The 13,361-nt window shown below is 43.4% G+C and overlaps 1 protein-coding gene across 1 annotated transcript; it reads right to left on the reverse strand.

The window, feature by feature from the left end:
- Positions 1 to 43: 43 nt before the first annotated feature.
- On the reverse strand, positions 44 to 13,125 carry arrdc1a (arrestin domain containing 1a). The gene is given in 9 exon segments (XM_056592818.1): positions 44 to 1,530; positions 4,331 to 4,856; positions 5,570 to 5,628; positions 5,631 to 5,745; positions 5,984 to 6,166; positions 7,685 to 7,839; positions 9,142 to 9,192; positions 10,779 to 10,889; positions 12,923 to 13,125. Coding segments are annotated over 9 exon segments (1,356 nt in total). The 5' UTR covers positions 13,041 to 13,125; the 3' UTR covers positions 44 to 1,492.
- Between the last annotated feature and the right edge of the window lie 236 nt (positions 13,126 to 13,361).

Consider the following 13,361-nt stretch of genomic DNA (forward strand, 5'->3'; position numbering starts at 1 on the left):
ATGTCATTCTGACATTGTTATACATTGTGTATTTGTTAATTTGCAAGGTCCTTTCTCTCAAATAAACTAAACATAATACTGTAAAAAGTAGTTATGTCCACCCCACATACCTTAATATTTTCAGTTAAAGTGCAAGTTCTAATTCTTTGCACTGGATTTATTATGAAATTCATTTTTGTGTCACCAAGTGGTAAATGTGATCTGTGCACCATTATTCGATTTCCTTTTGACAAGAGAGCCTATTTAGCCAAATGTAAAACAATTACAATAACCAGAAAGTGGATGATGCAGGCCTACTATGGCCCCATGGAAAGATAAAGTTATCACCAAAACATTCATAACTCAAAGCTGATGTTTTACGTATAGAAATCAAGACATTGTTAAAGTAACCTAACTCAAGATTCCAGACATAAGCAGAGGGAACAGACCTTAAATAAGAGTTTGAATCATTTTAAATCAAGAACATCTTAGATTTATTAGAAACACTTGATAGCATGCTTGGAAAATAAACACTCACAAATAAATAACCAAAACAGTATGAACGTCATTCCATGAGCAATAGGCTCGAACACGAAAGGAAACTCCAAAGTGAAATCCACTGAAGTTCAATTAAAGGAGGATAACAGAAAAAAACCAAGATCTCTGCAGTACATCTTAAAACGGGGAAAAGGGTTAAAACCAGCATCACAACATATTCGCATACATTCAGTAAATTGATGCAAGTAAAACTAAAATGACTTGGTCATATTACTTTCAGGAAGTACATAGAATATTATCTGTAGTGTTTGATTTGTACTGAAAGAATCAATTAACATTTAGATTTCTTATCAGCATTAACAGGCTATACAGCTATAGTTGAATCACATTTCAATTGTTTGAAGTCCTGTCACCAGCATCAATCAATCAAACATAACAAAGCCAAATACAAGACACACTGAAATGCCGATTATTATTTCACCTCCATCCCACCACATCCCAACAGCAGTTACTATTTTTTGTTTGCATTTGACCTACTAAAACGTATAACAGATAGGATTTTAAATCGACATAGCATTATCTGAATTGGGCTTATGAGTGTGGCGTTTAGGAAAGTTAAATGTTGCCTTGAGAAAGTCCTCATGTTCCGCATTTTCTCATGCAAGAGAACTTAAACACGACACTCAACTTAAAGTGCTAAGATTGTGTAAAATAAAGTAGTTTTGGGGTGCAGGACGAGTCTCAACTGTCTCAAAAGACTTCACACCAACTGTATATTAACAAAAACTGCTATAAAACATTTAGCAACTTTGAAAAGTTTTGCATTATTTGTATATAAAAGAACCATTTGTGTTTTTACTTATAGTTTGCTGGGCTCAAAAAAATAAAAAAGTGGGAATTCTTAATCTCCAAAATGTTTAAAACGTCTCAAACAGTTTCTTTGCGCATGATTTTCTCTGCCTCGCTGCCATTGGCTCGTGTGCTTGAGACCACTCCCTGCATCGCTGCCATTGGCTCATGTGTTGAAACTCTGGTTGTAGGAAGGTGGGGCCTCTGCAAACAGAAAAAAAGCTTTTCAAATTGTGCTCTCAGTCCTCATCGGCCACCGACTCCTCTCAGTGGCCGATAGAGCTGCATAGGCACAGTTTCACATCGTCATTTATTCCCGCTCATAACATAACCATCCCAAGCCTTCACTTTACCTAGCAGGTTATTAACACTCTTGTTAGCCAAGTAAACACACAAGCTACACACTGTAAAAGCTGTTGTTTTAAACTGTGGGTCACATGACATAAACGACGAGTCCCTGACTTGAAACAACTGAAGGGAGTGGCTCAGGAGATGATCACAGTAAACATTATCTATAAAAAGATATATGTGCACGACTACATGCCTTCTGTCTCATGATTTAATAATTATAGTGTGGTCAAATACAGAAAAGGTGATCATTCAATCCAACTTAAGAGCGAGAGATAGAGAGACGGAGAGAGCGTGAGCCAGAAATAGCGAGAAATATTTGACATATTAATGAGGATTTATGGCTTATTTGACTACAGTACACATAACATTGTGTGGGTTCTAGGCCCATCCATGCCCGTAGTAGCCAGCCATGAGGTCAAGGTCATTTCTTTAGAGCGAACAGAGCTATGAGAGTAGGGCTGCCCAGAGGCCGTATTCTGACCTCAATTGAAAAGAAAATAACATTAGTGTTGTATTTACTGATGGAAAAAGCTCTTGGAGAGTGAAGATATCAAGCTTAGAATATTTATTTGAAACGATTAAGTCTTACTATGTAGGAATAGTTTATTAATGCCGCTTTTCCACCGCACATGTAGCTCGACTCGACACGACACGACTCGACACGACTCGACACGGTAGCAGCGCGGGTCCTTTTCCACCGCAAATAGTACCTCCGGGACGTGGGCGGGGTCGTCTGCGCGAAAGGGCCGTGATGTATTTTTGTACGCGACGCAAACAACACCTACGTAACCCACACATGGACAGAACCCACATAACAACAATGGAGAACATCGATGCGATGGTATTCGTGTTCGTATTATTAGCTGGCATGTTGAAGAAGTGGAATATGTTGGCTGCGGCGCTGCTATGGCTGTTACCAGCATGATTGCCATGTCGCTCTCGTGACTTCGTCACACTCTCTGGCCAATCAGTGGCCGGCCGTCTGCCGACGTCACCTTTTAGCATCGGCTCAGCGCTTGGAACCTAGAGCGAGGCGGTACTAGAAAAAGCAGCCACTTGAGGTACTAGATCGCGGTGGAAACGCAAAAAAGGCGAGCTGAGTCGAGTCGAGTCGTGTCGAGCTGGTACCATGCAGTGGAAAAGCGGCAAAAGGAAGCTACTTGTACTACGTTACTGACAACGTTAACATGTTTGCTTAGTTAAAAAAGGTATGTCATGTAACATTTCCTCGGTCAAATATCTTACCCTTTATCCCCAATTATTTTAACTATGTTCAAACCTTAGGAATCCCATAGTTTTAGTCATGGTCACGGGCCTTTACATTTTGGCACATGTCAATGGCGTCATATGTCCTTTGCCCTCTAACCTCCGGGGAAACACACAAAAACATTTGTATCCCTGGAGACCTCATTTATTGATACATTTCAATTCCGATCTAGCTTACTGCGCTGCACTTTACTGACGGTTATTTATTAGTTATGTTTTGCATCTCTACAAGAGAACCATCTCTGTGGTTTCTGTTGACTTTTTTTAGCGCAGACTACTTTTTTTTTTGCTAAGCGTTGTTGTGATAAAAGGTGTGCGAAAGTTTCCACCAAAGTACACATGTGGAAAGTTTGCTGAATCTTTGTTACATACAGTCTATGTGTGTTACAGCCACACCAATCCATGACTGCGGTTGCAGTTCTGCAGTTCTTTTCCTGCTCTCTTCTGTTGTAGAGCTACCAGCAGCATATACGTCTGAACAGCCATTTTAATCTATTTGGAACCATTTGAAGCCTGAGACATCTCCGGTTAAGTTCGGCTATTGTTTAGGGAAAGGTACTTTGTAATTTTCAAATTGTGTATAATTATTGACACAATGACGGCTCTTTAGAGTGCTGTTGACCGACCGTCTCCTTGGCAGGTAAACACTGCAAAACAGACAGGACTCATAGCCATGATCAAGTCTTTAATTCCATGCCTCACATCGCAGTAATTCAGAGTTAATATCTATAGAATATCCTATATCTTTCCTGCTTAAAAAAACAACTAAAATCAGTGTAATCAAAATGGACGGGGAACACGGTAATGCTTACAGTAACTTAATAAAGTTAACAGTAACAAGGTTCAACATGTTCATAAAGTAATTTTTTGTCTGTGATGACCACGGTTAACAGAACTTTTCTTCCCCAGGATTAATTCCCCACGTGACATTATCTACAGCTGTATATAATCATTATGTTATGCGGTGTAACCTTACATCAGTATTAAATGACGTTAAAGTGAATGATCGTTACGCAAATACAACTTTAATACATTGAGTCGTCGGTGAACATGATTTTGTTATCGCGTCAGATTGATTTTCACCAGCAATGGTGGTGAAGACAACCACCCACATTACTTCAAGTCATCTAACCATTTATTTTGTTATTGCTTTGATTGAGAGGCCCCTAGCGGCAGAAATAACAAATACCTTTAACTGTTTGAGGATACACTGTGCGGAACAGTTGGAACACGGCTGGTGTGGAAACCACAACTCCGTATGCTGGCCGTATGCTGCCGCTTATTTGTTTGTAGCGTGAAGTTATTCGGCCGAATCGTAGACATAATACAATTTAAAAATCCCCTCTCGTAGTGTAACCACGCCGACCCCGACCGATTGGGTACTAACCATTAGGGTAGGAGGCAGACTGATAATCCGGGGGCAGGATGAGAGGAGAAGGGGACGGCATGTTAGCGTTGCCCTCAGAGAAGATGGGTCCACAGCTGTGCCTGTTGTTCTGGGGGAAGGTGAGTCCGGGGGCGTAGCTGAACGAATTGGGGGACACGGGCGTGTGGGGGCTCAGGTACCCCATCTGGGAGTAGCTCTTGGCGGGAAGGGCCTCGCCGTACGGGGGCCACCCCCCACCCGTGGCCCCCTGCCCCCCGTCGTCGGGAGGTGCGCTGGCGGGGACATGGAGGGATGCTCGGTTCCTCAGGTTGGGGCGAGGGGCAGGCTTTGGGGCGGTGGGCGGGGGAAGGTTGGGCTCTCCGTCTGTGGTGGAGGTGGGGGTGGCGCTGTGGGTGGAGGTGGGGGTGGCGCTGGGGGTGGAGGTGGAGTCAGTGGTGGTGGGTTTGGAGGTCCCCTTCTTGTCCAGCGAAACGTTGCCGATGTGAATGGGCAACACCAGGGTGACCTCTGGAGACTTGATATTGACCTGAAACCACACAGACTAGACTTAATACTGACCTAAAACCACACAGACTAGCCTTAATACTGACCTATTCTGAAACCACACAGACTAGACTTAATACTGACCTGAAACCACACAGACTAGCCTTAATACTGACCTGAAACCACACAGACTAGCCTTAATACTGATCTGAAACCACACAGACTAGACTTAATACTGACCTGAAACCACACAGACTAGACTTAATACTGACCTGAAACCACACAGACTAGACTTAATACTGACCTGAAACCACACAGACTAGACTTAATACTGACCTGAAACCACACAGACTAGACTTAATACTGACCTGAAACCACACAGACTAGACTTAATACTGATCTGAAACCACACAGACTAGCCTTAATACTGACCTGAAACCACACAGACTAGACTTAATACTGACCTGAAACCAGACAGACTAGACTTAATACTGACCTGAAACCACACAGACTAGGACTTAATACTGACCTGAAACCACACAGACTAGACTTAATACTGACCAGAAACCACACAGACTAGCCTTAATGCTGACCTGAAACCACACAGACTAGACTTAATACTGACCAGAAACCACACAGACTAGACTTAATACTGACCTGAACCGCAGGGACTAGCCTTCATACTGACCCAACACTACACAGAGACTGGACTTAACAATGACCTGAAAAAGGTTAGGGTTCTGCTTGGTTTCTTACTTTAATGTAATATTCGATCTTGATGAGGTCACAGCCGACCAGGGAGGACTGGGGAGCGGTGGGACGATCATCTGCTCCGTCCAGTCCGCCTCCTTCCCCGGTTTCACCGGAGAGCCCTCCACCTCTGCTATCGCCCGCAGGTCATGGGTGGGCTTCTTGGTCTCATAGCTCACTTTCTGTTTGGGGGCAGGGGGGGAGGGGGGGACACAAGGGTGGGTAAATCAAACACCACCAAACCCGTACACAATACATTTAAGGATTCGTTTAGCGATTAAGGCGAGTTGGATTTCACTCCTTATTGTTCACATCCAACAAATATAGATACAAAGAGTATGTGCTACTATTGATTGTACATAAACCTGGATCATGTACAATGGCCATGGGTAGGTAGGCAAGAGGGAGGTTGAATGTTACCTGCATGAGGCTAGCCACCACCATGCTGGTGGTCTTGCCGGACTGGTTGTGGATGTTGACGGCGAGTTTGATGACCTGGCCGGGCGTGTAGCCTCTCATGTCACTCTCCGCCTTCAGCACTATGCTGCCAGACTTCACCAGGAGGTAGGTGAACTCCCGAGTCACCGCGGACACGTTGGGCCCCTGAGAATGAAGGGCTGATTTATTAGACAACAGACAGAGAGAGGGGACATTCAGGGGGCAATCATTAAAAGGGGATGGGAGGTGTGATAGTCACACCCCAGCTGAGGTTTTTCGGGGTTCAATCCCAAATGTCCCTACACGCATCCTTGAGCAAGATTCTCCAACCCTCTCTTAAATGTAATGTATACGACTTCTGTATACGTCACTTCAGATAGGATCATGCCCTAAATCACTGAATTAAACGTATCAAGTATTTATGACAAAGGCTATTCACAGTGCAAAGACAATCATTAAAAGAACAATGTCATATAAAAGTTTAATAGGTAATTAATAAAACAAGCCAGTGTAGTCATACTTACTAACACAAATGTTTTGAGCCATGATTTAGGAGTACTTTATGAGCCTGATTTATTCAAGATTTGATTGAGATATATAGTGGTAGATAAAACTTAGAGTTGCCTTGTGCAGTGTTCTTTTTGGAAAAAGTTTGCAGAGTCAGGGTCGCTTGTAACTCACTTTATTTGGTTCGCTATGATAGCTATGAAGCAAAAGGAGAGGAATTGCATTAAGCACGCGTGGAGATACACTCCAGGTAACGCATCTGATGGATGCGTTACCTGGAGCGTTCTGGCCCCCTGGGTTATGTGTTGTGACTTTAATACTGGGCAGGCGTGGACTCAGTAACGTGCTCTGAATGGCTAAATATGGTGCTGAACACCCGCCTCCTGGTTACCCGTATGTGTACTGTGTGCTGATTCGCATGTGTACTGTGTGCTGATCCCTTGCGGCTATGTGTTTGCATTGCAACTTGGTTTGTGGCTTGGTGCTGACCTCTTGTTGCTATGTGCGGGAATTACACTTGTTTTTGTGGCCTTGGGTGTCTGGGTTTCTCGATTACCTGGGCCGCTCGTTTCTCTAGAATTGACGCATGATGCATGAGCCGGACGTCTCCCAAGGCTCAGGAGAAAAGACGCAAAAGATGAGGAAGAAGCCTTTCTAATTGCCAAAGACACGGACGCCTCCCTACGCTCAGGATCCCTTCCTAGCCTGAGCAAGTAGCCTCTCTAATTGGCAAGGACATATTTGGGCTGTTGGTATGAATGTGTGAATTATGTCACACTTGTCATTCTTGGTTAGGGAGCAGTCCCATCCCATCACCCAACAAAACATTATCTATAGCTGTTTGGGTAGGTGGCTCATCTAAATGGCAAGCTGGCAAGTCATTGATATGTTACTCTCCGCACTTTAATTTGCATGCAATGACAAAAGGAGACTAATCTTAACGTGAATACATCTTTGATACTTGAACCCGTCAGTGACCATCATTTCCGAGTCAGATAGTTTCTCATGATCCCGCATTACAACGTCATGGATTTGATTGAGCAACCCATAGTGCTGACCTTTAATGACAAGCAACTACGTCATTGAAGTTCAACAATAGATTACATCACTTTTGAAGACAACATATCACACTAACAATCAAACCGCGGTACACCCAGGGCTGTGGTCTTTGCTCACCCGGATTTCCGGCACATCGTTGAGGTTGAGGAGGGTCAGGAGGTAAAATGGCTTCTCGGTCTTGAAGTCCTTAGTGAACCGCGGGGTGTCAACAAACGCCCTCACACGGTAAATGATTTTCCCGTAGGTCCCCTCGAAAGACGTTGGCGCAACGGCTATGGACACACAAAAAGATAAGAGGTTCAAATACTAAATAAAGTTGATAGGGTTAGACCTGGTGCTGTGCTTGTTTTCCGAAGTTTGCTAACCCCTGTCCACGATAAGCACCAAGGAAACAAAAACTATATTGTCACACACCGGGTCAGGTAGTGGCAAAATAAAAAACATTTAATTATTACATATAGTATATTATCAAACCATTTGTTACGTGCTTATTTTTTAAATATTAAGGAATCAATGAAAATAATTGACATAACATAGGTTAGTACCTCCAAAAACCTTTAACATGTATTTGCCACACTACAGAAAGAACTATCCAATTATTATGGGAAAAACAACAACTTTATTACATAACATTAGTAGTTAGTATTACAGTAGTACGAATAGTTGGAAAGCAAAACTTGAAGAGAGAGTGAGCCGATATCGCACGTCACAGCGAAGGGAACCGGTTTTGCCCTGCTCAGATGTTGGTTTGAGGTTCGGTAAGTGCCTTTGTGAAATGAGCTTGCATGATAAAGTTGAGAACAATAGAACATTCATAACTGTTTGCATGACAATGGGCTGGGCTTTTTAAACCATGGTACGACTACAGGAGCAGACAAACAATCGTCTATAGATATCCTCCGTTGGTCTGTCCATTTTGTCCTGAAACATTGAATGCCAGGTGACAGGTCGCTCACAGGCGCTCACAGGCGCAGGGTGAAACCATGAGTCGATTCTGCTCCCTTCTGAACAGCAGAACAGGTTTGATGTGTTTTAAAAACTAAACACGCAGTGCTGTTTGATCACGATCAGTGAGTGAAAAAAGTAAACCTAACCCGTGTGAGTAAGTGAGAGACAAAATTTGTGCGTGAAAGGAGTTTGTGCAGTTATTATTATGTTGCATCTTGTTGTATCTTGTGATTTGGCAATGAGAGAGACAGAGACAGAGAGAGATGATGGGATTTTTTGTAAAAGAGGGTCAGTGATATTTCTAACAAGGAATGTGTAAGGTTCTATACTGTAACACGATTCAGACTGTTTGTGTTTATAGTGATGGTTGAGTAATATAAAAACCAAAAGGTGAGCTTCTAATAGTCGTTATTTGGAGTACGCTCCTTCACAATAACCAAGCCATGGCTGACAATATTAATGCACATTATTTTGGAAAGGCTTTTCTAAACCACTGCGTGTATGTGTTTGTGTCGGGGGTAACATGCCACAACATGTCCAATGGACCAGAAAGATCAGGGGCTTTGAGCACCAGGGAGAGGGCAGACGGAGGGGGGAGGAATGTGACAGGTGGTAGTTGCTCTTACCGGGGATGAGGAACTTGAAGGGGAAGCTCTGGTCTCCGGGTTTCAGCGTTCCTGGGACAGATGGAAGAAAACAGACGCCAGCATCTGTTTAGCTGTCTCAGGGTTAAACAATGGGGAGTATTGTTGTTGGTCCCGGTTACCGTGACGACGGGATTCACCTTTGGGCTGGGACAGAGACCACAGTGTTCCCGTGGTGACCTCGCACGCAAACACATACACACACACACACACACACACACACACACACATGCACACTATTCCGGACATGTTTTCTTCCCAAGTATGATTTTGGGTTTAATAATAGGGCGTTTGACTCGCAGCAAAATGGGATTTGGCCCGAATCCCATTGTCCACAGTTTACCTGTAGTCATGTTGAGCAAGAAGACCCCTAACCGCCTTCTGTCCCCTAATCTACTATTTAATAGAGGAACCTCTGTATGCATGTATGTATTTGGGAATGATTGAATGAATGAATATATGTCCCCCTGCATTTCTCTCGAACCATTCATCTGATCTACTTCCCACTGGGTGTGTGCATTGGTGGGGATCCAATGAAGTGCAGTGTCGACTTATTTTGACAGACGACACACATTCAATTTGAACAAACTTTGAACAAAACAAACAACAAGTGGTGCTCCTGGCAGAAGTGGGTGGGGGGGGGGCTTCCGACAGACTCCAGCATGTCTTCCACTACGTCGGCGACGGGCCTACACAAGCCGCGTTCATTGTCTGTCGTTCACTTGGTCACTGTACTTGGTGGCTGGATATTCTAACATTGCTCTGATGCCAACTCCATAATAAGAGGAGCCTCTGTAAAGTGTTTTTGTGTCCTTGCGATTTTTTTCTCGAAGTAACCCCCGGCAGTTCGCGATATACTCAACCACATTTACGGGTTGAATTGCTCAGAACCCACGGATGAGTAGCTGAAAAGAGCTGCTCGCAGAGAACGCTGCAAGTAGAACTACAGGAGGCCGAGCAGTTAGCCTATTCTCTACAGGCATTTTTTGAATGGCCACTGCACTAGTGTTTCCATCAATTTGACTAAAAGGGATTGGTGATGAAAGAAGAATGAGGAAGTATTTGATAGTCAAACTAGCTCAATCCTACTTGAAATCAAGTCCGCTTCCAGAAACAGTTTCTCTTAGCATCTTTGGAATGCCACAGGGTATCTGTGCGATTGTTAGTATACTACTGTGTTTTATTATGTTCCTTATTTGCCCTCCAGTTGTATACTGTGAAAAAGAGTTTCCTCGAGGCACAATGTTGTTGGTAAAAACATATTTTTACTTAAAAACAATACCACAACAGTCGAGTCACTTACACAACTCAAGCCTCCCTCCCCAGTCTAGTACTCTAGCCCTCTTAAGGAGCACCAGAATGGGTGTGGCTCAATTAACCTATGAGCCACAGCTGCAGACTATTACAGGGCTAACAGGGACAGGAACACGTGAATCTTTTAAAACATGTTAACACAGTGAAGATGCCATTCACATCTTCACATATACGTTTTACCCAATTCCCCTCCGTCTGTGATCTTGTGCTTGCCCGAGACCAGTCCCCCATGGCGATCAAACCGTCCCCTCCCCTCTCATTATCCTTCCTCATGGACGTGGCCCCTTATCTTTATCTGTGTCTACCTTTCTCAGCGACGGACACGGTGCTGTTGAAGTACTGCTCCTCCACGGCCCAGTCGGTGTCGTTGGCCTTGGTGGTGACGCCACAGAATCCGTTACAGTTTAACTTGATGGCTGCGAGGAACACACTGGTTAGAACCATGTATCAAACACTGAAAAAACAGTCTTTTGGTATAAGAATTGGCTAAAAAAAACACCATGGTTAAAAACACTGGGAAAACCGTAATTACAACTGTGGCACAACACTAGTTAATACACAGGCTAAACAATAGTTTGAACACTAGTTTAAACACTTGTTTAAACCCTGTTTATACCCTGGTTAAACACTTAAACCGAGCGTAAATGTACTGTCAAATACTGTTTAAAATGATGGTTAAATATTTAAAACCACATCAACGGATGTTTCCACCGTGATTAAAGGGATAAAAACAAGGAAACTCCTATCCATCCAGAAAACCATGCTATCCATTAAGTTTAATGATGAAATCCCAACTCTCACAATAACACCAGTTTCAACAGAGACATTAATACTATTTGTATTCCATAACTAGTGGTAAACAAGTAAATTACAACCTTCTCAGACACAAGCAGGCATGGGACAGTGCAACGATAACAATAACAGTAATATACACCCAGATTAATAATAATCCAGAATTGTTATTTCAGACCGTATGAAGCCTAACTAAAATTGTATTCTATGTGGATAATGGGACTCCATTATGCACAGGTGAGCATTGACTGGCAACCATTTCCATGAAGGTTGCCATGACCGATATGGTTTTGTGAGGTCATCTACTCTCCACTCCTTGAAAAGGAATCTGAAAGGAAGAAGTGGAAACTTCTTGGGCAGTTCCCTAACACCCTTTTACCACTCACACTATAACTTCTGGTGTGGGTGTGTGTGTGCGCACGCGTGTGTCTGTGTGTGTGTGTGTGTCGGTGTGTGTGTGAGTGTCTGTCTGCCTGGGTGTCTGACTGTTCCAAGCAAAATTACAAAAGTAAATGTAAATGATTAAATCCAAATGACATGTAGTTTGAGCCCTTGACGTACCCTTACACACCTTAAAACACCTCGGCTATTATAGCCTACATGCAGGTCGACTTGGGGCAAAGGCATACGATTGGCGACCAATGAGATGCTTTGATTTCAGTCTTCCTCATCAATGCAAACAACGAAAGAATACGATTTTAGGAAAATCCCAATTGACCCTCGTCAAATCCAGCATTGGCTCGTTATACATTTTGTGGGGGTTTGAGGGGAGAAAACGTAAGCTAGAACAACTGTAACAAAGGTCAGGGTCACATGTCACGGTTAGGCTATACCTGGCTCATGAAACCAGAGGTAAACAGATCGTCAAGAACATGAGTTTCACGACACGTACCCAAGACCGGCTTTTCCAGACCAGGAATGTACACAGACCAGACCTACTGAGCCAACGCAGCCTATATCTGCCTATAGCAAATGATCCAATTCATTTTATTTTTTTTAATTTGACGTCACTACAAATACAGCACCCATTTGGACATTTAAACAAACTCTCAACCAGCTTTGAAATACGTTTTCACCATTTCCTTCTCTTGTAGCTAGTCATTTTCAGCAGGTTAATGAAGCCAACTTCATAAACCATCCTACTCTAGATGTTTACCATCAACAAGGGTCTATAACTTACGCATATTATATTGCATTGCAGATTGCTCAAGTTAAAACGAAAAAAAAAAAGTTAAAGCTTTTTTGAACCCCTAATGATAACTAAAGGTGTGGAACTGGACGGCGGATATCAACAACGAGTGCTAGCTCTTTTCTGTCGAGAGGAACACACGGGGTCAGATGTAACACCTGTGCGTTATGGGACCCCGTGTTTAGGACGTTTACGAATGTACCCTTATACACCTTAAAACACCTCGGCTATACAGGTCGACTTGGGGAAAAGGCATACGATAGTCGACGCGGAAAACGAAAACATTTTTGTAAAACAAATGAACAAGTTAAAAAAAAAAAAGCCATATTGAACAGACTAGAATCCTGGCCCATCGTCCAACCTGGGTGGTAATTGTATTCAGTCCACTCCACCCATCAAACGGATGGTCGTCGCACTTCCTTGTTTTGACGCTGGTGTTTGCAGGTGCGAAACAACATGGAAACTCACCTTTGCACGGCATCGATTGGGTCACTTTGAATTTCAGGGTGCCGGAGATAGAATCCCCTGGACTATAAACCACTTTGTTTTTGTCAAAGGTAATCTCAAACTCCTGGATTTTCCCCATGTTTCTGCAGGCCACCACGACACGGGTGGCACCAATCTTACTGAGTCACCTGTGCGCTCAAGAAAGACGCGCCTTGGATACTTTGCCCCTTGCTCCACCCCTCGGCCTGACGTCACCTGGCCCCACCCCTTGGCGTGACGTGAGGGCCACACTCTTCACGCAAGTCTCCAAAGTTCAGGTAAACAACAAAAAGGTTATTGATAGGAATCTAACATTTTTCTCCAAAACCACAACCCGATCAGTACGGCTGCACTTCATTGTCACCATTGTCACCAAACAAAATGATGACATTTTTAGCAAATGTATCTGCCTGTCTGTATT

Source organism: Gadus chalcogrammus, chromosome 6, assembly GCF_026213295.1.
Source record: "Gadus chalcogrammus isolate NIFS_2021 chromosome 6, NIFS_Gcha_1.0, whole genome shotgun sequence".
Lineage (NCBI taxonomy): Eukaryota > Metazoa > Chordata > Actinopteri > Gadiformes > Gadidae > Gadus > Gadus chalcogrammus.